The sequence below is a fragment of the Strix uralensis genome, chromosome 1 (assembly GCF_047716275.1).
Source record: "Strix uralensis isolate ZFMK-TIS-50842 chromosome 1, bStrUra1, whole genome shotgun sequence".
Lineage (NCBI taxonomy): Eukaryota > Metazoa > Chordata > Aves > Strigiformes > Strigidae > Strix > Strix uralensis.
The window spans coordinates 107,434,813-107,459,941 of NC_133972.1; the positions used below are offsets into that span (position 1 = coordinate 107,434,813).

A 25,129-nucleotide genomic window follows, 5' to 3' on the forward strand; every position below is an offset into this window, starting at 1 on the left:
CACAGCAAGTATTACAGAAATGGAAGCCATCAGCCAGTTAGAAGAAAGGCAAAGGTACTCTAGAGTTAAATATTTAAGGGAAAGTTCCTGACAGTGGCAAGCTACAGTTAAGGAAGGCAGGAAAAGTAAGTCAACATTTCTAGCACTTCTCTTGTGAGGCTATCAATCCTGCAAAGCAAGCAGGTTACAGCTCAAAAAAAAAAAAAAAAAAAAAAAAAAAAAAGAGCAGCCCAATTCCATCATGGCAGAATGTATTAAAACATAAGTCTGGAGCACTTGAAAAGCCACTTCAGTTTCTACCACGCTGCTCAGAACTGCGGGTGATATCATTTACTTCTCCCTCTAAAATGTTCATCTAAGTGCCTTTGCTACCTTTGCTATAATCCTGCCTTTACTAATCCAGTAAGTATTTTCAGTAACACTGAGTGACTCTTGCAACTAGATAAACTGTATTTAATGCACTGATCTGCCTGAATTAGTTTCTAGTCTGCAGTTCAAAATATATGCATCTCAAAACAAACATGTTTAGGAAAAGTTCTTTGTAGCATTACCTATCACACAGAACATAGTTTATCAAAAATTAACAAAAACATTTGAAACAAAAGCCAAATTTACCCAAACACTTTCAAACTGTATTAAAACATATGAAAGTATTATTATTACAGCAAAATACTATATGCATTATTATAATATTTAATCTTCTTTGCATAACTCCAGTGAAAATCACAGAATTAAGGGAGTGATTGTCAGACAAGTGCTGAATACGTGTACCTCTTTTTTCCTGTGATCCAGAACATCATACTGTTTGGATTTGGTGTTTGTAGCAATGCTCTCGTAATGAGTACTGATCTCTTCAATACCTTCTATTTTTATATGCTGAAGCTCTAAAAGGCTTTCCATAATATTGCTCATATCTGAAATCTTCTCCAAACGTTTACAGAATGTATCAAATTTTCCAAATATATAGTTTTCACTAACAATAAGAAAGGAACAGAAGGATTGTTACACAAATCTATTTGTAATAGATATTTTCTATTTAACCCACATATATTCTACCAGAACTGCTACCAAATTTCACATTAAAAAATCTATGCTGTAATAATTACAAATCAAGTAAAACCCATTTTAAAGTAATCAATACAAATCAGAAAATGCTTAATCCTTATATATGCCAATTAAAAGCCTTTACCACATTTCACAGGAGTTGCTCTTTTAAATAAGACATTTGCAGGAGATCAAATTGTGAAGGTACAATACTAAGAAATGCCCCATGAGATAAGTGCCAAACAGGTAAAACTCCCCGTGGCACTGTGATAGACAATCCAGCCCAAAGCTGACTGAATTCCCCTGGAGTCTTTTCCTTATATTCACGATTTAAATTTGTTGGGATTTCAGACCATACATAAACATATGTATTAAATTAACATATGCATAAATTCCCTTGAAGTCCCCTTGGACATCTGCTAAATCAACAAGTGACTGGCAAAAACCCATCACTGGCTTATTCCTGAATGAAAAAAAAAAAAACTCTTCAAGGTCATGTTCTGATTATGCTACTACATTTTAATTGAGTATGTAGCTTTTCTGCTAGCCAGCAGATACAATGACCTCTCAATTATAAATTTTATAAGTGAATACAATTCAATATTAGAGTGAATTATTTACCTGAAATCAAATTGCCTTTCACTTGGATTTTCCTTTAGCTCCTCCTTAATTCTCTGAAAGTATGTTTGGTATTGTTCTTTGAGGGAAATGCATTGTTGTATCCTCTTTAGCAATTCTTGCCTGAGGAAGAAAGCACAGAAGACAGAAAATCATCCTAAGGAGGTCTTCAAAAGAGTATAAATAAAAATAGTACATTTTTGTCAGATATGCAACTTTGCAAAGTAAAAACACAAAATTATACATTACCTGAAAAACATTCAAAATATGAGGATTACAATTAAAGATTTTGTTTTAAATTTTTTATCTAGATTGGATGTTTTTAGTTTAGGTTTTATTGTCATCAAACTAAAACTTTCACAGCATAGTCCAGAAAGGATTTACACCAGGTAAACCCTGGCTACTCAATGCCTGCAGTTTGGCCATTTCTCATCTTCTGTAAACTGGGTGTTGCTGATGGGTTTTCCTTCATTTGTTTCTTTGTCTTTTCTAAGCAGCAAAACGGGAGAGGTATTTTTCCAGACAACAGTAAGCATGAGGAAAGTCTTGTTTCTTTAAAAAGATACACCAGGAAGACCTTGGTTCCTAAGGCCACAGATAATTACATTTTATACACAGCTGTTCATTAACTCTGAGGTACTACTATACATGAGATACATAGATGAGGCATGGAAATTAGCCATGAGCCATTTACCCAAGGCTGTTGCTCCACTTTGGCTTTGTCTTTCATCTTCCAAAAGATCATTGGGAATTAAAATGATAGTCGAACTTTATAGATTGAAACCACTAACTGGCACAGAAAGAAACTTTTGCAGGTACAGCAGCAGCAAATAAGTAAATGAGAATAATATCTCAAAAATAAATTCAGCTAGAATAAACAAAAGAATGTATTCTACTTCTATTTACATTAATTCTTTAGAATAAACATAGCCAGTACTTAACTGATTACAGGTAATTTCTGAAAACTTTACCCACACCAAAATACAGGAGGAATCCAAATTATTTGTTAGATTTACTTTTATGTCTCCTTAGCCTGTTACCTCAGTGTCACCTTTGACTTGGCTGGAATTTAAGCACAGGCATCCTGACTTTCTATGTCTTGATGAACTCGTAACACCTTTTCCTTCTCACCTCAGTAAGCATAATCTAGCTTCAATTATACTCTTTCAAGAGACTATTTCAATCATTACTTTTCTAGTTGATCACTTTAGATGTCGTGCTCATCTTAACCCCTCTCTGTGGTTTCCCTCTTCTCTTTTGCATGAAAATAAGCGCCTCGTTCTTATAGCATGTGTTTTTCCTAGGCTATTTCCACTTAACTTCTCATCCTCCACATACACTTGTTCTGCCAGTGACATCAGCATTCACCACGCAATTAAGTTTCATACGAATATCTGTGCTTCCATATACGTTGTACGTAGTGCTTAGGAACAGCTCCTTGCAAGTAGCTACAGAGCAGTTAGCTTGTCTCTTCCTTGAAATGTCTCTAGTTCTCCTGGCAGTGATGCCTACAAAACATCCAAGGGCATCACAAGGTTTGCTGAAAACACTGTCATTCCAGCTGACCAACACTGCATGACTGCCGGCTTTTCTCAATCCTTCTTCCCCCCCCCCCCCCCCCCCCCCCCGCCCCATCTCACTATTTACTTCATATGTTTCAGGTTGCAAGCTCCTTAGAGTTGAGGCAAACTTTTTGTTCATTTTCTGTATAGTACCTAACATTTGCTGAAAAACAGGGACTCTTGTGATACTAATAGCTGTAACAGAACAATAGAAGGGAAGAACAAAACTAGTCTTAGGCATGTCTAACTAGCAAACACAGTAAATCTAGCTTTTTTAATTTAAGGTACCTCATTGGCACCATTTACACTCCTCATGTGTTTGTTCATACAGCATTCTCCACCAAATACTCAGAAAATACAAGTCTGAGTCCCATTCTATCCCTCAAACTGACTTTCCTGCCCACTAATAGCAAAACAGAAATCTTAGATAGAACTTTGCCAGTCTATCTTTAGAGCTTCTTTATGAAGAACCTTAGCTGCCAGTTCTAATTTCTCAAGTGTGTTTGGTCTTAAAAAAGCCATGGGACAAATATCAAGCGTTATATACTGATACACATTACATGCTTTTCAATTACAGGTTTTTTCACAACACATAGGAAATTTGTTTTTTCAGAGTACTTAATTCTACACAAAATGAGTAGTCACAAGGAATCAGTGCCTGGTAGGAGGACAAGGGGCTACTTAAATTTACCTTTTAATAATCTTGATGACTAATCTGTAGTTTTACTTCTAGTGTTAACAAAACAAGATTAAATTATTAAAATTCTATCACCTGTCCAGATCCCAGATTTTTGAAACACCTTCACATAGATATGTCTTGCATGTGTTAATCATTTGATTGGTGATTTTAAGAAGAAGAGATGTCATGCGCTCTGATGTGTTGTAGTATGGTGATGTACAGTAGATCATACAGACAGTATTCATTAAACTGGGTATGTGTTCCATCATTGTTACCTACAACAGGAAAAAATGGGAAAGTTGGCAACTCAAATTTCCTAAAAATTAACACAGCAGAAAATGTGACAGCTCTGGGAATACATTTATCAATGGATAAACATCTTTTTGATTGTAACATATTGTTCTTACAGATATCTAATTATGAACTGGACCATCCAATTAATTTGCAGGGACTTAACACACCAAGAGAAAAAAATGGGGAATAGGTAATGAATAAATGAATAGGTCTTCTTCCAGAGTGGGATTTTCCAGAGGAAAAACAGAGGCTGTACTCTTTTTGGCCATGGCCTCAGCTATATGAAGGTGCTGTAGCCTGCTTTACAAAGGAATATGCTACCCGAGGAAAAGAAGTCATACATTGCTACAAAAGAGTGGGCCTGCTGTAGGAAGGACAAGAAGAAGAAAGTTGGCCTTTGCTCATTTTGCCTAGATCTGTACAGAAGAGAAATCCAGAAGTGGGAGGCAAGGCAACAATAATCTCTCTCTTACTGAGGATACTGAACTATAGAGTTTTCTGTCCCACAGAAAGATTTCACAGAAAGTCACGCAAGCCAGATATACTGAGAACTCAGAACAAGAGACAATGACTGGTCTAGAAAAGGATAAAAAATACATGGTATCTAAAATTCAAGTCCAATATGGCAGAACGGTGAATATTTGCAGAAGAAAGTGTAAAATAGCACAATGGATTCAGAGTTCAAGCTTTGAAAATAATGTTTAGAAAAACTGTAAGCAGCTGGATTATGCGTAAATATTCTGAACCATGTAAACTTAGATAGTTTTGCCTGATGGCTGTATCTTCAAAATTCATATTCTCACTTAAAAATGAAATCTGAGACCCACATGGTTATGAAAATAAGTTTTATCATTTTAACCAGGATGACAGTAAATACGTGCTACCTGCAATAGAAACAGCTTTAACCTGTAAAATAAGGGGAAGCTGCCCAGTTTCACCTCAACTGAACGCATGGAGACAGGAAGAGGTACCATATGTAAAACCCAACCTCACAAAGACATTTCAGCTTGGTATCAGGTTTGGAAAAACATCATCTTTTGCTTATTCTTCTCATGTCCTTCAATTATCTTCTGGAATGATGGCTGCCTCCTACACAAAAAGTAGTATTATCTCTGGTTTATTCAAAATCTGTAAACTCAGTTCACTAATGTCAAATGAGTTAAGCTGTCCACTAATCATTAAGCATAGGAGTTAAATGCTGAAAGGAGAAATATATTTCTTTCAGCAGCAAAAGCCTTTCTTTTCTTTTCTGCATTTCATGTTAAGTGCCTTTAGAGTATTACTTACAGGTGAAGCTTTGGCAAGTGGACCAAAAAATTTATCCAATGTATATAAATATTTCACGTTGTCTTTAGCTTCATTGGCAGCAATTGTTATATTACCATCCTGAAGGAAGAAGAAAAAAGAAATAGAATTAATACTATTAAAATTTACTGAACAGGTTCTTGCTCTTTTACGATGCAGACTACGATTCCATCTTGCAAACATTTTCTGAGTTCTCTCAAATGAGTAATTTTTTCTTTACATAAGAAATAACTGCTTTTACATGCAAGAATTGGTAAGATCTACGTGGAAATCAGAAACATTTTGGACGTGATTTAGAGGAACTCTTCACTTAGACCCCCAAAGCTTTTCCTTACTGATGGAATTACAATAATGTGGTTTTGATAATCCGACTTACATTTTAGAATGGTTTTAGCATGGTACCCATTCTACAGAACTTAGACAAGATCCCTGAAATGTACTGGGGTATTTCCCATCATTTTTTAATAAACGCTTGTTAGGAAAAATGAGTTCACAACTAATGCCTGTATATCCTTCTGTTCATGACAGGTGGAACTATCCAGTACTTAGGAGGCAACTCTCTATGAAGAAATCCAGTTACAGAATCACAGAATCATCAAGGTTGGAAAAGACCTTGAAGATCATCTAGTCCAACCATGAACCTAACAATGACAGTTCCCAACTACACCATATCCCTAAGCGCTATGTCAACCCTACTCTTAAACACCTCCAGGGATGGGGACTCCACCACCTCCCTGGGCAGCCCATTCCAATGCCTAACAACCCGTTCTGTAAAGAATACTTCCTAATGTCCAGTCTAAACCTTCCCTGGCGCAACTGAGGCCATTACCTCTTGTCCTATCACTTATTACTTGATTAAAGAGGCTCATCCCCAGTTCTCTGCAGCCTCTCTTCAGGTAGTTATAGAGGGGATGAGGTCTCCCCTCAGCCTCCTCTCCTCCAGACTAAACAACCCCAGTTCCCTCAGCCGCTCCTCGTACGACATGTGCTCCAGACCCTTCACCAGCTTCGTTGCCCTTCTCTGGACACGCTTGAGTAATTCAATGTCCTTTTTGTAGTGAGGGGCCCAAAACTGAACACAGGAATCGAGGTGCGGCCTCACCAGTGCCGAGTACAGGGGTAAGATCACTTCCCTGTCCCTGCTGGCCATGCTATTTCTGATGCAAGCCAGGATGCCATTGGCCTTCTTGGCCACCTGGGCACACTGCTGACTCATGTTCAGCCAGCTGTCAGTCAACACCCCCAGGTCCCTCTCTGACTGGCAGCTCTCCAGCCACTCCTCCCCAAGCCTGTAGCGCTGCTGGGGGTTTGTTGTGGCCAAAGTGCAGCACCCGGCATTTGGCCTTATTGAAACTCCTCCAGTTGGCCTTAGCCCATCGCTCCAGCCTGCCCAGGTCTCTCTGCAGAGCCTCCCTACCCTCGAGCAGATCAACACTCCCACTCAACTTGGTGTCATCTGCAAACTTACTGAGGGTGCACTCGATCCCCTCGTCTAAATCATCAATAAAGATGTTAAACAGGAGTGGCCCCAAATCCGAGCCCTGGGGGACACCACTCGTGACCGGCCGCCAACTGGATTTAACTCCGTTCACCACAACTCTTTGGGCCCGGCCATCCAGCCAGTTTTTTACCCAGTGAAGCTTGTGCCCATCCAAGCCTTGAGCAGCCAGTTTTGCCAGGAGAATGCTGTGGGAAACGGTGTCAAAGGCCTTATTAAAATCAAGGTAGACTTGGGTATGTCTGTGTGATGCAGTAGGTCACTGACTGTCTCCTAGATTGCGGGGTGGTCGTTCTCCCTGTCTTCTGGCTGAGAAGGCTGGATTCCCTCAGCACAACTAGTCTTGTTATTAAAGACTGAGGCAAAGAAGGCATTAAGGACCTCAGCCTTTTCCTCATCACTTGTTACCATGTTTCCTCCTGCATCTAGCAGGGGATGTAGGCTCTCCGTGGTCTTTCTTTTGCTGTTGACATACTTATAGAAACATTTCTTGTTATCCTTGATTGCTGAAGCCAGATTAATTTCTAGCTAGGCTTTTGACCTCCTGATTTCCACACTGCATAGCCTCACAGCATCTTTGTAATCATTGTGAGTGGCTAGCCACTTCTTCCAAAGGCCGTAAACTCTCCTTTTCTCCCTGTTCATCATCTCTGGCTTGTACTGGCTCTGTACAGACAGGCTCATCCAAATTCCATTATCGTAAAAGTCTGCAAATATGTTAAGCCCAAAATCAAAAACTCGGTAAGGTGACACTGCTCTCCTGGTCTATATTCAAAACAGTAGAATACCTTCTTAAGTGCCAGAAGATCTACATTCTGGTGTTTTGAGGGGGTCTGATCAGCTGTACATGGTGTACAGCTTATTTTCGGGCTTGCCTATAATTTTGACTGATAAGTTTACATTACAGATATCCATTTATCTGAAGTAGCAGTTATGCTACAGAAAGCCAGCTGTCAATAATTTTAAAAGCAATATGATGAACTTTCAGACATGAAAGATGACCTTTCTACAGTTGGCCTGCACAGGATGTAGCTGGAAAGACAGAAAAATGTTGTATTGCTGCATTGCTTTACTTTTGCACAACCATTCTGCCCACTACATCAATGAAAGACACATTACAGAAGCATTGACTTCTTTTCAAGGTATCTATTTGTCTTCAGAATCATTGGTGGTATATGATTCAACGAACAGATAATAAACCACAGTAAAAATCAGGATAAGCACTCAAAACTATTTTTAGCATTGTGTTCATTTCTGTGTGTATTACAAATACAGTACTGTACGCACTGAAAACTTTTACTAAAACATAGCAATTACCAGCTCTTTCCACTGCTTTAATGTCTTTGATCTTGCTGCCTGAAGAATACTTATAATTTTCTTTACTCTTGAACTCTTGATCTCATCTAAAAGACTTTGAAGAAAGAAACACATTTAATACTCTCTTTGGAATGAAAGTTTACACTTATTTTTAAAAAGGTTTTTTTTAGACTCTGTGAGAAATAATGAAGGGATTTAACCTGTTAAATGATGACATTCTTGTCTTCCAGTGTTCCAGCTCTGCAGATGGACCAATGTCATCAGCTTCTCTTCTCATTTGTTCACTCTCCACTAAAACTTGTCTGATCTGTTTGATCCAAATCATGACCACTTCTTCAAGTTTCTCAGTGACCTCTGTGTTACTGCCTTCAAAATCATAGAATGGGACAGTCTCATAAGTACCAAGAAATAAATATAGATTTTTAACCACTGAGGTGAAAAGTCCTTGTCAAACATAAGCTGAGACTCTATGTAAACTGAGTATATTCAAATCACTGACCAACAACAGGAAAAGATTAAGACTGTAACAACAAGATGCACACACATACAACTTGTATCTACCTACTTTGTTACTACTGCATATTCTTTACATTGGAAACATTTAAAAATACAGTGAGTTCATAAGGAAAAAAAATACAGCAATGTGGTTTTGGGAGAATCACGTTTCAGAGAATCAAGAAATGCATTAACTATTATGTGTATATTTTTCCACTTGTATTCCACATTAAAAGCATCACGTAACAGACGCTATTATTAAGAGTCACAAAACCCCCTATAATTTATAAGTCAGTACATCTTTTAGATTGCCCTAGCAGCTGTAAGAATCCATTTCACTTGGTGCATAGGACTCGTGGAGCTTGTACTACTAAATAGATCTAAAGAATCTGTCCAGCTATATAACGTTATCGTCTCATCTTAAGAGTCATCGGTTCTTCTGTGGAAGCTGTCCTGCCAAAGGCACATGAAGGGTTGAGAGGGACTGCAAAAGTATTGACTGGTTTGGCATTATTTCACTCTGAAAATCCATGTGATGATAAGAAATGGTGGAAAGGTATTGTTCAAAGAGTCATAGCTACTCTTTTTCTTACATATACATATATGTATAGATGTGTATATATGTATATATATGTATTTATATGTCTATATAAATATTTATAGAAATAAGTTTGTTTTCACTCACAGCCCTCAGAGCCAGACTTTAATATTGGGTAGGATTTCCCCAGTGTCAAAGAAAGTGAAGAGTAGACACATTAGTAGATGGCTTCACTCAGCAGCTACTTGGGCAGCAGACTAGGAGGAACACATGCCAGTGTGTACATGATATGTCAAAGAACTACCAAATCCTTTAAGATTTGTGAATTAAAGGACGGACAAATGATTGATCATTTTATGATTACACAGTCAGAAACCTGGCAAGAGTAAACAGAAAAATGTATACAGCTTGGGGAAGAATTAATTCTTCAGAGTAATATTTTAGTAATGACATAACATTTATTGTATAAACGGCATCATTGTGTTTGCTTTGCTGTAGGAATTACTCACCTGCAGTTATGTAGTCAGATGGGTTTTGTAAGTTGCTGACATAAATATCAATATCCACTTCTGTGAGCTGAATTTTATCTTCTATATTCTGTCTTGATGATGACAAAGTACCCACAAATTTATCCACTGAATACAGAAAGTCTTGTATTTGGCTGTTCTTCAAACCTTCTTTCACAGCTCCCCAGTTCTGATTATTGTATGATTTATGCAAAAAAAAAATCAAAAAAAAGTAAAACGAGGGTCACACTTTTGTTTTTTGAACACAAAAGCTATCTTATTTTTCACTAGAAAAGTATTTCTTATTCATGGCAGTATATAAAGATTTATCAGTATGCCCTTTAAAATACACTCATCTATACTATAACATAAATACTTTAAAGTGTGCATTGATTTAATTATTGTGTTAGACAAGAAGAGACAAACAAGCAAGAGGTGCTCAAGAAATAAAAATGCCTCCCTGCCCTCATTCTCTTCACACTGAATTGTTGTCATTTTTTTCAGTCTGATTTGGCTCTTTCTGAACAGAGAAAACAGATTCTAATCTCCCTTCCCGCTCCTGGGTGAGAGAAATTGGTAGCATATGGTAACAACATACATCACCATCACTCTCAACAGACAGTAAGCCTCATTATATTTCCTACCTCTGAACGTGTACTTCTGGAGGCAATAGAACTAACTGTGATGCTTTGTGAGTGCCACAAAACAAGGACAACTCAAATAAGCTGGGTACTCTGGCTGTGATACAGTGCTTGCTGTCCACACACTACGATAAAATTGTGGACTGATCCCTTGTGCTGCCAGAAGAACTTGACATTTCTTTCAATCCAGGCTTAATCTAGTTTTAATTAAGTCATCACAGTTTTACTTCAGTATGGCTGCTATGCTATGTTTTCCTTTGTCATGACCATTACAGCCAGTGCTACTGCTTGAAAATAAGCAATAACTATATGAATATCAAACAGTTCTATACAAATTGCATGACTCCCATAAAGGCCTATATTAGACTTGTATCTTTTTGTATCCCATTTTACGTTCAACTGCAGCAGCCACTTGCCTTAAATCCACATGTTCTGGAGAAAAAGGTAGCTATTTGATTACCTGCTGGGATTTAAGTGCTGGTATCATGATTTGGGACAAGAAAAATTCCAGGCCCTGAAGGATATTTCCATTAGTACAATCAAATATGCCAAAATTCACCTCCTTCCGGAAGAAACAAAAATTAGCAGAGTGCATGTAAACTTCTGCAACATTATATACTATTTGAGTGAAATTCAGACACATGGCAGGCATATATACACTCCACAACTCTGCAGGTTCCATGAGGATGTTGGCCCCCAGCTACTGAATTTGGACTGGACATAGACTAAAATTCAACTGGAAATTCCAAGACTTGCCCTTAAGTTCACCAGAGGAGTCAGTCCCATATTGTAGCAAGACTCCAGCAACCAATTAAAATCAACCATTTAACATCAGTGCATGAATTAATCTTAAAACAATTATATGTCTATATTTCTCTTGCAGAGGAACAGCTTCCATCTATCATAAATGCCTAAAAAAAGGACAACAAATGTATCAGGCAAGAAATGCTTCTCTCAGTTGCACCATTCTCTCCATTTCATTGTTAACAAACTTATGCTTAGGAAACATTTCTTTACCGAGAGGGTGGTCAAACACTGGAACAGGCTTCCTAGAGAGGTGGTTGATGCCCCAAGCCTGTCAATGTTTAAGAGGCATTTGGACAATGCCTTTAAGAACATGCTGTAACTTGGTCAGCCCTGAATTGGTCAGGCAGTTGGACTAGATGATCATTGTAGGTCCCTTCTGATTGGAACAGTCTATTCTAGTTAATGTGAAGCACGAGGCAGTGAACTGCTGAAGCTGGGGACAGGGAAAGACAGTAGTGGGGAGTGGAATTTTATTGCAGAAAAAAAGCATAAATTGGAGGAGGTGAGGGATTGCATCTTTTCCCAAGACTATCTGCTTATGGACTGGTTGGCTTTTGTGTCACTGGCATCTTGTTTACAAATGTATATATTCTGAACATGACCCGTACTGACTAGCCAGTTCAGCTCTGGGTATGTCTCGTTCAGAAGTTCTGAACTGCACAAAAATACACTGATTGTTCCTCTGTCATAATGAATGCTTCACTGATATGGGGGAAAGCATTCTGAGTTCTGCCCTGGATGCTTCTACTTCCAGCTTTTGCCTGTGCAAAAAGTAATTCCAGAGTGTTTTAGTAATGGCAATTAGAAATGAATTTTTGTAGAGACTTTGTCATTCTTGGCTATCTTGATTATTAATTTCACTAACATTTTTCTTGCTAGTTTCCCCCTTTCATGCAAAAGAAGTACATTTAGACATTTAGTTGTTATGTATGGGTGGAATACTCAGTCCTAACAACATTACTGTATTATGACCCCACTAGAGTACAAGAGGGTAGAAAGCTATTTCTCAAAAATTGGAGGAATTATGGATGACAATCAAGGCATAATTCTGCTTAAAGAAGTGCTTACAAGGAAGACCAGATTTCTTTGCATGTCTAAACATGTTCCCTGGGAGACAATGCCCACGAGGTTGTTGACAAGGAAATGCTCCTAAACTACTTCCTTCTGCAAGAGGGTGTGCTAACAAAATAGCAGAAGGAAAGGACAGAAGGGTAATGAAGAAACGAACTGACCTCTATTTTTCGCCGTCAGATGCTTTTAACAATGCCAGTTTCTCCCATATGACAGTGTTTGCATTTGTTGCAGGGATGGGAAGACAGGGAAAATTAAGTCTTTCAAGAATTCTGAATCTCTAGGGCAAGGTCGACATACAAGCTGATCCATTTATTTCCACAGGATGCTGAAGATTCAGCTATTCCTCTTGAGAAATAGGGGACAAATCCATGTACTCCTAGGGGGTTCTTAGGTTCTCTTTCCAACTCTTCCTACACAGCTCTTCAGGACCAAAATTTGCCAAACCAGTCTGAGCCTGAGCTCCAAGCCTCATCAGTGTGAAGACTGGCTGACTGAAAATTAGGGCTTGTTTTACCTTCTATAGCATCTAAAATATTGTTTCACATAAGGAATGAAGTTTGATGACAGCTACATGACAGCCCCTGCCAAAAGAATGTGATCACAGGAGACCCACAGAAAGAAGGCACGAAGGCAGCTAACTGAAGAGTTTGGACAACCATTCTGACAGGTACCCAACCGAAGCAGCACAGCAGGACTGACAGGGCGTGAGAAGAGGAAGCCTAGAAATTACTTTTGCACCCCTGGATGAGGTATTGATAAAAATATTGTTATAAAGCAAGTGACTGACAGAAACTGAAGTACTAATTTCCATGACTGTAGCTGGAGAACACACTTACTACAGCTTTGGCCTGTTCAAATGGAATGCATCAACCTATTAGTAACAAATAAGAGGAAAATCTGTACAGCATAAAAATGAGTGCATCAATATTTTTGAGAATATGAATTCAGGCTAGTTACATTTTTTTCTTTAATGTCTATTCTTAGATGTTAGTAGCTGGATGCTCTTCTATCACAAATATTTCCAAAGAATTTGAGTATCTCTGAAAGTCAGAAAAGGCTGTTACAGTACTTTTCTTATACACAACTAAAGCTATTAGGGGCAGGAAAACCTTGCTTTAGTTAGTTTCAAGTATTATATTTTAAGTTTAAAAGGTACACTTATTTAAGCACAGAATTTCCATCATTAGGCTCATTACATAAAAGAAAATGTCCTGCTTTAGTTCTTTATTCCCTATTGCCATTAAAATTTATATTTTAACGACTGATTAATAACAAATTTTTATTAATTAAAATCTTGTTTTTAAAAATATTGCAGTTGCTAATTTCTAAATCATTAGAACATTATCATAAATATTTATTCAGATGAAAAAGAACTAAAATAAAAGAACTAGAAGTAAACACAGAACTAGACATTTTCATGAAAGCACTCCCTGCTTCTTTTTCTGACTCCAGTTGCGTGAATAACAGTCTAAGAAAATATTAAGTACACTGCAAACACTGCATGATTTTGGTCTGACCTGGGAAACATTTGATGCAGTTATCACTTTGTCTGACATCCTTAGGAAAAACGCACAAGTTCCTGTAAAGTCCTGTAAAAAGGACAAAATACATACAGTTAAAAAGAATACACATGTTCAGTAGAAGTAGTTTACTGTACAACTTAAAAATGTGCTGAAAACAAAATCGTAAAAAATTAATTACCCAAAAAGTAGTGAACTGTTCGTGGGATATTTGAAAATCTGTCCCTCTCAAATCAAATACTGTTTTTTCTCCACCTGACATAAGAACATCAAAAATGCCCTCTGGACAGACCAGTCCAGTGTAGCATCTCTACCAAGGAAATGCAGTTCAGGGAGAGCTTGTGAGCTAGGCTACTTCCTCTTGCATTCCCTGATCACCTGCAACCATTGTATGAGACCTGTTAGATGACATATTCCTCTCTAGTCATTTTAGTGTCCATTTATGGACCTATCCATGAGATTGCCTAATCCCCTTCTGATTCTGACAACATGAATTCACTGAAAAAAAAATAAAGATATCCCCAGCTTTCAAATATTTTAAGTACTTTTCATAGATATTTAGACCAGAATGGATCATCTTAGAATTACATTTATATCATTTTTTAAAAAGGGAATTTAAAGATTACTGAAAACTTCTGATCCAAATATGTTTTAACATGTATTTTCATCTTTTTGATGGACTGAAGTAATGTAAAGGTTTCAAATCAGTACTGCAACAATGCTTATTTTTAATCTATTAAATCTAATTCAAGTATAATAAATTTGAAAGCCATTCCAGTTGGTCCGATTGGCAGAGGAATGAACCTCACTTCTCCTCTGAAAGCAAGAAAGAATTTTTCAGCTATGTCTTTTCTAACATAACAACGTTATTACAAGCTCATTGGGGGGAAAAAAAAAAAAAAGACAACACCATGCCTTATTCAAAGAAAATTGTATATGGTACACCCAATTCCCCCCAAAAGAGATGGAAAGAAAGAAAATTAATCAGAAATCTTAATGACTACTCTGAATACACTGCCTAATAATGCTTAGATATGACAGTGAGGAGGTTGGTCTAAGAATTCGAATGGAATAAAGGAATTATTAAAGTTATTTTTGGAGTAATGTGCGGTATTATGACATGAAAGGCAATATAAAACCACTGAAGAACTGCACTTTTAAACAAGAAGTGCACAAACACTGGAAAATACTTAACGTGCAGTCATTAACAAAAATGTTAGGATCTGCAATTTTTTAATAAGAGTTTATTTGACCTGTGCTTCTCTCAGATAGCCAAATCCATTAATCACTACTTCTTTACTGGTGAACTCCACTTCAGGTCAAGAAATGTTGAGAGATCTTGCATTATAAGAACATGGACTAAGTACTTAAATATCTACTCAGGAATTACAAAAAGCTGTTTAACACTGCACAACTGTTATGTTTTTTCAATATTTTACTTTTCGAATTTATCTTAATGAATTTTTTCAACCATACCTCAGTAGAACCCATGGTAATAAATAACTTCTTCTGAAGCAAATTGTTTGTTGACCCATCTGACCTCAATGATGCATTCGACTTTTGCTAGCAATTAAATTATAAATAAGAGGTTAATAAAATAAAAACTATTATCATACAAATACCTCACCCTATTTGAATATGTGAATTATAACTAAACTCATTCTGAATCAGTTAGTATTTCCCAGATAGAAACCATGAGGTTGGCTTTATCTAGAGAATAAGCTTTGCATGAATATTACAATCCCCAGTAAACAGTTTCACAGCCCTGTTTCAGAAAAAACTCAAAGAAGAAAGGGAAACAAATCTCAGAAAATATAATGAAATTAAATCTGAAGCATTTCCTAGAGCAGCTTCCTCCATGGAAACAAACTGGATGTCTCACAGAAAGAGTGATGTGCCTAGTCTGCAAAGTCATAATGTAATTGTAAGCAGGACTCACAAGCAACACTGTCAGCTAGATCCTGCCAACAATGCAAAGAAATTTTGTTTTCTGCCCACGTCTTTTAACCATACATTACTCTGAAAAACTTCCTCTCTGAGAAGCCTTGCTGCCACTGGTCCCTCTCCACTGAGATGTATACACAGCCTCATCTCTTTGCAGCAACGAAAAAGTTTAAGCCTAATAAACACTTGCTTCCCTCTAATTTTGTGTCACGTATTTTGGAAAACAATCTGTTGAAACTTGGAAGAATGTAACAGAAAATAATGTGGAAAAAGCCTACAGGTATATTTCTCTTTCCAGCTGAGGAGAGGCCCCTTCCTAAAAAGTTAAATGTTCAGCTCCTGCTAGACTAAATGTGTGATGTATGATACACAGTGCTGGCTCCCCACTTCCACTCCAAAACCAGCATCTCCTAACCCCTATGCACAGTCTCAAGTGAACAAAAGAGAGATGAGCTGCACTGAAGAAAGGACCTTTGACAAATCTTGGTAAGAACATGCCTACTAGGTCAGGCCAATGGTCTGCCCTGGCCAGTATTTTGTCTCCAAGAATGGCCAAAAATGGATAAGAACAGGGCAAGCATGTATGATACTGCACCTGAGTAATCTTCAATTCTGCAACATGTTTGAAACCAAATTGTTGACAGAACAGCCAATTTAATGAGATCTCTTGACTCATCAGAACAGGGTGGAGGATGCTAGAAATCACATTCATACTTCCCATCAGAAACATTTAATTTTATGCTATGCTGCTTTTGTAAAAAAATTTTCATGAATTCATATTTTAATGGTTAAAAAAAACAAAATAAAACAAAATTAAATGCAGAAATAAGACATTTCACTTATCCCAAGCTGGGCATTTATTTCTGGCTTGTTAGTTAAGGAAAACAATTTCAAGATTTTTAGTTTCATCTTGATTTAAGTCAGAGAACACGTTCGTCCCAGAAATGTGCACACACAGTCCCAGTGAAAGGAAAAACTGATTAAACTGTTTTGACAGCTGAGCTGATTCTGAGCTTTGCAAAGTCTCTAAGCAATTCCAGTAACACTCAAAAGTTCTTTTAATTTATCTAGATTATAATGAATCTGTAATTCATTCTTGCACTTATCTGACGATCAAGCATTATCGGTTTTTCTCCCAACAAGCCTAAAATACCACCACATGGTGAGTTAGCTCACCCTAACATGGCTCCTCAATGGCAAAACCTGAAAGAACTGAGGAAGGACTCCAGCAGTTCAGGAAGCCCCTAACAGTCATGCTAGGCAATTTCAAGGTCACTTGGCACCTTCTGATATCACACTCTCAGTGGAAGCTGATTTTGCTTTCTATGAAAAGGCTTCTCCTTCTCAAAATTGAAAGGGAGAGAAATACATCTTGGGGGCCACAACTACCTTATTTCTACTTATAGTTTTCCAAGCTTAAAATTATTTTCCACAGAATGGGACAGACCTGAAGATGAAGCCACCTTAATTTAGAAAGAAATTGCATCATTTTTCGCCCTCTTGAATTGGTGCTTTGTCCATAGTAGAGTTGGTGCAGTTCAAATCAAAAGGAGAAGACAAAATGGTTCTTATACAGACAGTTCCCCTATTCCTATAACACTTATGTTAGCTAATCTAGCATTTTAAACTCTGAATACTGTGAACACTTTGCCTCAATTACCTTCATAATTTTTGAAGTCTGGATTTTTACTTTACTTGGCCATTTTTAAGTTTTCTTTTGTGCAAACAAGAACAGTATCAAACCATGCCACAGGGCATTCTCCTGTTTTCATGTAAGCCAAGATGGCAGTACCTAAACAATGAGATCCAACTTCTTTCCACACTGGCATGCATAGCAAAAAAATCTCTGTTAAGATTTTATGAATTTTGCAACAGTCATGTGATTTTTTTAAAAAATGCAACTTTGCTTTTACAGAAGTAATAACAGAAACATACCTGCAATACATCTTGGTAAAAGAAGAGCAATTTTTTAAGTCCACTAGGGGCAAAAAATTGTTCTAGAAGTTGAAACTAAAAACAAAATTACAATTGTAGTTAATTGCAAAGTAGTTCCAAAAGACTGGAAATTTTGGAAATCTATTTAATAATAATAATAATTTAAATAATATTTACCTTGTCATCAGAAATAATGGCTTCCTCCACTTCCTGCTCACTTAAGCCTATCCCATCTGCTAATCTTGATATCAAATACTTGTGTCTTTCATCTATCTGAGCTCTTCTCTCCTCCTTGGTGACTTTGGCTTGCTTGGCTAGTTCTTTCCTAGTTTCACTGGAAAGTACTATACTTTTCTTACCAGTTGTCTAGAAAATAAAAGTTTGTTATAGAGAGATTCTTTCTCCTCACTTAAGGATTGTATTATCTTGTTGCTCTTTAAGCTGGTTTCATAAACTACTTCAAGAAGGAACATAAAAAAATACATCTGAGGAACACAGAGGGAAAAGATCAGTAATAATTAACTTGTTAGGCCAGAATTATTTCTCAATATAAAGCTGCTACAATGGAAACTTCAGATTGGAAACTTCAGATCAGGACCTCCGAATCAGATGTGGATCCAGGCTAAGGTCACAATACAAATTTAGCACTATAAAGGCTCTAATTCAAATCTCAGCTTTGTGAATCCAGCTTCCAAACTGCTGTATGTCCATATTCCCGATATGGGACCAGATCTATCTCTATACAGCCAGTATTTTACTATATAGTATTATTACCTCAAAGGAAATAAACAAATCCACTACAAAATCAGTCACCACTGGAACAAATATACAATTGACGTTTAATACATGGGTCATATAAAGGTAGTAGCAGAATGATAAAGAAGGAAATCTATGTAGACAAAGGATTTTTTTAAATCTTCAAAACAGTGTGAACAAGACTGAAGACAGATATGGTGAATAACATTTTTAAGTTAACGGATAATCTTCAGAAGCTATATGGAAAACTAAAGATTTGGATAAAAATGTCACCACACTGAGCATTTCCTTCTATACACTCTCCCACTGACATGAGTATCTGGAGTCTGGGGATGTCTGGACTGTCTCGGTAACTCAAAATTTTTATTGGAAAGAAACAAAGATAAATTACATCATCTTCTCGGTACTCTAAACTAGGAATTGTAATTGATCAATGCTGATTTACTCTTGGATTAAAAAAACCCAAAAAGCTAGCCAATGTCCACCTTTGTCTCCTTACCATTTGGTCTTACCCCAGACTCTGAATGGAGGTTTTACATCACTCCTGTCTCTACCTCCTTGAGACCAGGAGACACCAAGAATGCCTGAATACCTGTAGCTGTTGATCAGTACCATTCTGACATATCCAAAAGCTACATCTTTTCTGATTCACCATTCATTCTTCTCTCATGTAGGTCCCAACTCATCTATGTTAGTCTTCTTCTCTGGCTTCCGTGCCAACAGCTTGATGTCTTGTTTTGCGTATGCCTTCCCTGATGCAGCATGATCTTATTCGAGTATTCTTAACCAATGTTAATTTTCTCAGCAGTGGAAGGGGATTAACCAGTGGATGATCAAAAAAAAACCCAAACCAAAATAGCAGCAACACACATTGTGAGCACAGAAAGTAAATGGCCTAACATTGTATAGACTTTTGAGGGGTTCACTGTTCTTTTTCCTTGTAATTAACAGAGACTGAAGGAAGTCAGCACCCTCCAGTATTAGGCCAAACTTTTGTCAATGAAGACTTCAAGAATAATCTGTACAGAAGAAAATCTAACAGACAAAAGGTATCTGAGTCACCACCTATTTTGGCGTGAAAACACTTGCCGGAAGAACAGCAGTCAAAGGTGATCCTGTGACAGCAGATCCTAGCTCAGTGCTCCTTGTCTTCACATTCCCTCCACATCTACGATGCTTAGTTTCTGTGTCTAGTTAAAAGAAGTAACAACTTCTAATTATTCAGGTATATGCACAACAAATACATTTACAAGATCTGCAGTGTTGTGTCTTAATATCTGCTGACTAACTTCTTCTCAGGCTGGGGAAAATGAGACATGAAAGGAACATTAGCAAACCTGTGCCTCAACAGAAACCCTTAGAAGCCGTTAGAGGGAAAAAATGTCTTATAATGGCTTTTATCTCATGTTCAATTGCAAACAATCCCTACTGATAGCAGTAGAGGTAAGAAAAAAGCAATTTAAGGTACTAGTTTGACGGAATCAGGTCCGGAAAAAATAGATACTCTGAAATATTGTCACTGTTCACACTTGCTATTGTAACCCAGTTATTCCTCTTCTGTCACTTCTTTATCTAAATTCTGATTGTCAGTCTCATGCATTTCTGACAAACTTGCTACTTGCAGAGACTTGCAAGACAACTTGAGCACACAGAATATCTGAAGAATAAAGATTGCTAATATTGCAATAAAACCAGGACATATATTATTAGGGTATGTAACTATCTTCTGTTGATTGTTTAAGACTCTGTCATGGCTTAAACCCAGCCAGCAGCCAAACACCACGCAGCCGCTTGCTCACCTTCCCCCACCCCCAGGGGATGGGAGAGACAGTTGAAGGGGTAGGGGTAAGGCGACTCGTAGGTTGGCATAAAAACAGTTTAATAATTGAAATAAAAGTAATAATGAGAATAATAATAGTAATAATAGAAAATACAAACGGGTAATGCACAGTGTGATTGCTCACCACCCGCTGACCAATGCCCAGCCTGTTCCTGACTAGCGAGCCCAGAGAAGAGAGAACCCTGAAACCACCATCCCGAGAGCCCCAGTGGAGCTTCCCAGCCCACCCTTATCTATATACTGAGCATGATGTTAGATGATAGGGAATATTCCATCGGCCAGTTCGTGTCTGTTGTTTTGGCTCTTCTTCCCTCCAGCTTCTTGTGTCCCTGCACACGGGCAGGACATGAGAAGCTGAAAAGTCCTTGATTTCTTAGCAACAACTGAAAACATCAGTACATTATCAACATTCTTCTCATATCAAATACCCTACTGAATCCAAAGCACAGCACTATTCTAGCTACTAAGAAGGAAGAAAAAAACCCACAATAAGCTCTATCCCAGCCAAAACCAGGACAGCCTCCTTAAGAACTTGTGAAGCCCTTGAAGTTACTTAATAAAAAATTTATTGCATACCTTTGTTTTTCCTGTAAATTAGGATTTGAATATTTTTGAGTCATTTAAGTAACAGAGTATTTATGTTTTCCTGATACTAAGTACAATAACCTATCTCCAGCCAGCCACCATTTCTCCTTCAAAAAAACTAATTACAAAGCATTCCTAAATATTGCTTTATCTCTCCATAACAGAAATATTGTTTTAGTTAGCTTCAAAAAGATAATTATTTGAAAGCACTGAACAACACTATTTGTAATTGCTACAGCTTGCTTCTAGTCCAAGAAAAAACAACCATTTTATTTCTGAGATGATGATCTTTAGGTCCCATCCTTGGTAGCAAATAAGATCTTCAGTGGAGCATGCAGTAGTGTTAATGAGCAGTTCACTAAACTTTCAGGAACTACTGTTTAATCTATTCTAAAAAAATGTTGAGATTGTGACTAAAATTAATATTCTAATAGCACTGATTTCCTTATAAATTTTCTTACAGATTGTGTCCCTTTTCCCTTGATTATAATGTATTAATCACAGAATCACAGAATGGTTGAGATTGGAAGGGCCCTCTGGATGTCATCTGGTCCAACCCACCCTGCTCAAGCAGGGCCAGTTAAAGTTGGTTGCCCAGGACCATGTCCAGATGGCTTTTGAATTATCTCCAAGGATGGAGACTCTACAACCTCCCTGGGCAACCTGTGCCAGTCCTCAGTCACCTTCACAGTGGAACAGTGTTTCCTGATGTTCAGGCAGAACCTCCTGTGTTTCAGGCTGTGCCCATTGCCTCTTGTCCCATTACTGGGCACCTCTCAAAAGAGCCTGGCTCCATCTTCTTTACACCCTCCCTTCAGGTATTTATACATGCTGATGAGATCCCCTTGGAGCCTTCTCTTGTCCAGGCTAAACAGTCCCAGCTCTCTTAGCCTTTCCTCATAGAAGACATGCTCCAGTGCCTTCATCAATCGTCATGGCGCTTCACTGGACTCTGTCCAGTATGTCCATATCTCTCTTGTACTGGGGAGCCTAGAAGTGGACACAGTATTCCAGATGAAGCCTCACCAGTGCTGACCTCGTGGAAACACTCCTCTTCATCCAACCCACAGTATTATTAGCCTGCTTTGCCACAGGGGCCCATTGCTGGATCATGTTCCAGTTGGTGTCCACCCAGACCCCTAGGCCCTTTCCTACCAATCTGCTTTCTGGCTGGTCAGCCCCCAGCATGTACTGGTACCTCGGCTTGTTCCTCCCCAGGTACAGGCCTTTGCACTTCCCCTTGCTGAATTGCCTAAGGTTCCTGCCAGCCCAACTCCCCAGCCTCTTGAGGTCCCTCTGGATGCCAGCACAACCCCCTGGTGTATCAGTCACCCCTCCCAGTTTTGTGTTATCAGCAACCTTGCTGAGGGTACACTCTGCCCCATTATCCAGATCATTAATGAAGATGTTAAACAGGACTGGACCCAGTATTGATCCCTGGAGTACACCGCTACCTACTGGCCTCCAGCTGGACTTTGTACCACTGATCACCACCCTCTGGGCTTGTCTGTTCAGTCAGTTTTCAATCCGTCTCACTGTCTGCTCAGCCAGCCCACACTTCATTAGCTTCTCTACGAAGATCTTACAGGAGTGAAGGGAAAATTCAAATTGTAACTGCTCTGCAGTGGTAACTTGTGACCCAGGAATGGAGAGCAAGAAGGCCCAACTGCAGAAGGGGTTAAGCTGGCTGGAAGCAGGAATGCCAGAGACAGAACAACTCCCTGTGAGGGAGTGTAGTTTCCCTTGGTGATGAGATAAGAAGCAGCCACAACATTGTCTTGTAGCCATCCTGGAATGGGTGGCTCAGGGTCTACCTTTGGGCAGCAGAGCTGGTGCTGGGGGATGAACCCAAGGCTGGGCTGAGGGGCTCCATGTGTTGCTCACAGAACCAGTGCTGGTGCAAGTGTATATAAGGAATCACCTTGTGAAGTATCTTTGCAGACTTCTTGTAGAAGCGGTTATGGCAGTAGGACTGTCCAATGCATTGTTTACTAATATTTTTTTTAATATATTTCAGCACAAATGTGTGTTTAATTTGCCTCAAGGAGCACAATAAAAAATTTCCAACAGGAGAATGTCAAAAGCCTTACTGAAGAAAAGGTAGACTGTATCCACTGCACTCTTCCCACCTACCAAGCCAATTATTTCACTGCAAAAGACAATAAGGTTGGTCAAGCATTTCTTCCCTTGGTGAATCCATGCCGACCACTCCAAATCACCTTCTTGTCCTTCATGTGCCTGGAAACGGCATCCAGGATTAGGTGCTCCATCACCTTCCCAGGGACTGAGGTGAGACTGACCAGCCTGTGGTTCCCTGGGCCCTCCTTCTTGCCCTTCTTGGAGACAACAGTGACATTAGCTTTCCTCCAGGCCTCAGGCACCTTTCCCAGTTGCCATGAGAATTCAAAGATTATTGAACGTGGCCTCGCAATGACATCAGCCAGCTCCCTCTGTGCTTGTGGGTGCATCCCACCAGGGCCCATAGACCTACGTATGCCCACTTTGCTGAAGTATTCCCTGACCTTGTGGAAGAGGATCAGGTTAGAGAATACTGAAGCAGAGTAGGCATAGGCAAATCCAGGGACGCTGATGGGATGCTCCCACAAGCACAGAGGGAGCTGGCTGATGTCATTGTGAGGCCACATTCAATAATCTTTGAACTAATTATTCAATCTATTATCACTGTTAATATATTCCAGAAAAGATACACCATACTATATGCCATACTATAGAGTATACCATACTATAGAGTACTACTCACTTTAATTCCAGAAAAATTGTTCTAATCATGCTACTATGATTCAATACTAGGAAATCTGCTAAGTGATCAGAGTTGCACTGTGTATGACCCTGTAAATATATATATATTTATAAAAAAGTATTTATTTATATGTACGTATTTATTTATAAAGCTGAAAATTGCACATTGCAGTCCCTACACTGGCACATTCAGAATAGCATGTACCCACCCAGTATATATATTATAAACTTAAACACTCTACTTAATAATTGTTTCTCATTTTGTTCCTGGAATTTTTTTCCATATAAAGCCAACATGAAGTACTTAACATTATTTTCTCCCTTACCTTTTTTTATAGCAATGAGAGGTGGACAGAGATCAATATCAGGTTTGGAAGAAAGTTGCGTTGCTCTCAGTTGTTCTGATTCCTGCTCTGCAGAGTGACCAGGAGAGGAACTGGGCTCGACTCTTCCCCCTAATTCAGTCTCACCTCCCAGAGTTTCCTCCATCTCCACCACCACACAAAAATCAGCCTAAATCAGCAGTACAGAAAATGAGCGTACAATATAACATTGTAACCACCAACCACACCTTCAGTACTTTTATCCCTGTTATAGCAGCAATATGATAGGCTAGAAAGGAAAAGAAAAAAAAAATTCTCTGCCTTTGGTTGCTAATTTAAAATGAGAAGATATAAGCAGTTTACAAAACAACAAAAGCTCCTCTAAGGCTGCCTGTTACCAAAACTTTATTTTTAATTGCGTAACTGTCACTTCTCTCTGATCAGACTGCTGCAGGTGGGAACTCACCCGTTGAGGGATAGGTTAAGCTCCTTCTTACACGACAACTGCAGGTCCCACTGCAAAACACAGGGCACAGAGTGCTGGCTGAGGCACTTGCTTAATCTCAAGCGGGTTTTTAAGCCTGCGGTCTGCCTGGGCGCTCAGAGTTGCTGGCAGCTGCTATGGCAACCCCTACACACACAAACCCGGCTAACAACCCAGTCCCAAGGAGGCACCTCGTCTGCCCCCGTTTCCCACTGTATCCACCAACCCAGTGCTCATTTCATAACTACTTGTCTTTTTAAATGCACCATAGTTTTCTGTTACATGTAAATTAAATCTTAAGCAAGCAGCTGCCCTGAGCCCCAGCATTTCAGACATACAGAGCCAGGGGAGGCTACAGCGAGTTGCATCCCGGCGGCTACACCACTCTCCTCAACAACAGCCTTTCTCAGCATGGCAGCACCCAGAGCCCTGGGCAACCTGTGAAGAGACACAGCTGAGACAACGGGCTGAATGAGGACCTTCCCTTTTCCTCTGCCGGTCAAAGCCACTTCCACATCGATCTGAAAGCTACCATGTGATTTGCAGCTTTATCCGCCTGCGGCACCCTTACTTCACAGGCTTCCTTTTTCCATCTGATCGATAC

General features: G+C 38.8%; 1 protein-coding gene across 1 annotated transcript in view; it reads right to left on the minus strand.

The window, feature by feature from the left end:
• Positions 1-24,207, minus strand: part of LOC141946479 (dynein axonemal heavy chain 5-like) — a 166,861-nt gene extending 142,654 nt beyond the window's left edge. Inside the window, exons 1-14 of the mRNA XM_074876324.1 lie at positions 24,045-24,207; positions 19,623-19,723; positions 17,955-18,143; positions 17,778-17,852; positions 15,375-15,461; positions 13,896-13,967; positions 10,958-11,059; positions 9,860-10,046; positions 8,518-8,683; positions 8,318-8,411; positions 5,485-5,583; positions 3,997-4,178; positions 1,666-1,785; positions 772-973 (exon numbers count right to left, since the gene is read on the minus strand). Of these exons, the coding sequence (XP_074732425.1) occupies positions 772-973; positions 1,666-1,785; positions 3,997-4,178; positions 5,485-5,583; positions 8,318-8,411; positions 8,518-8,683; positions 9,860-10,046; positions 10,958-11,059; positions 13,896-13,967; positions 15,375-15,461; positions 17,778-17,852; positions 17,955-18,143; positions 19,623-19,723; positions 24,045-24,207 (1,839 nt within the window). The remainder of the gene's footprint in view (positions 1-771; positions 974-1,665; positions 1,786-3,996; positions 4,179-5,484; positions 5,584-8,317; positions 8,412-8,517; positions 8,684-9,859; positions 10,047-10,957; positions 11,060-13,895; positions 13,968-15,374; positions 15,462-17,777; positions 17,853-17,954; positions 18,144-19,622; positions 19,724-24,044) is intronic.
• Between the last annotated feature and the right edge of the window lie 922 nt (positions 24,208-25,129).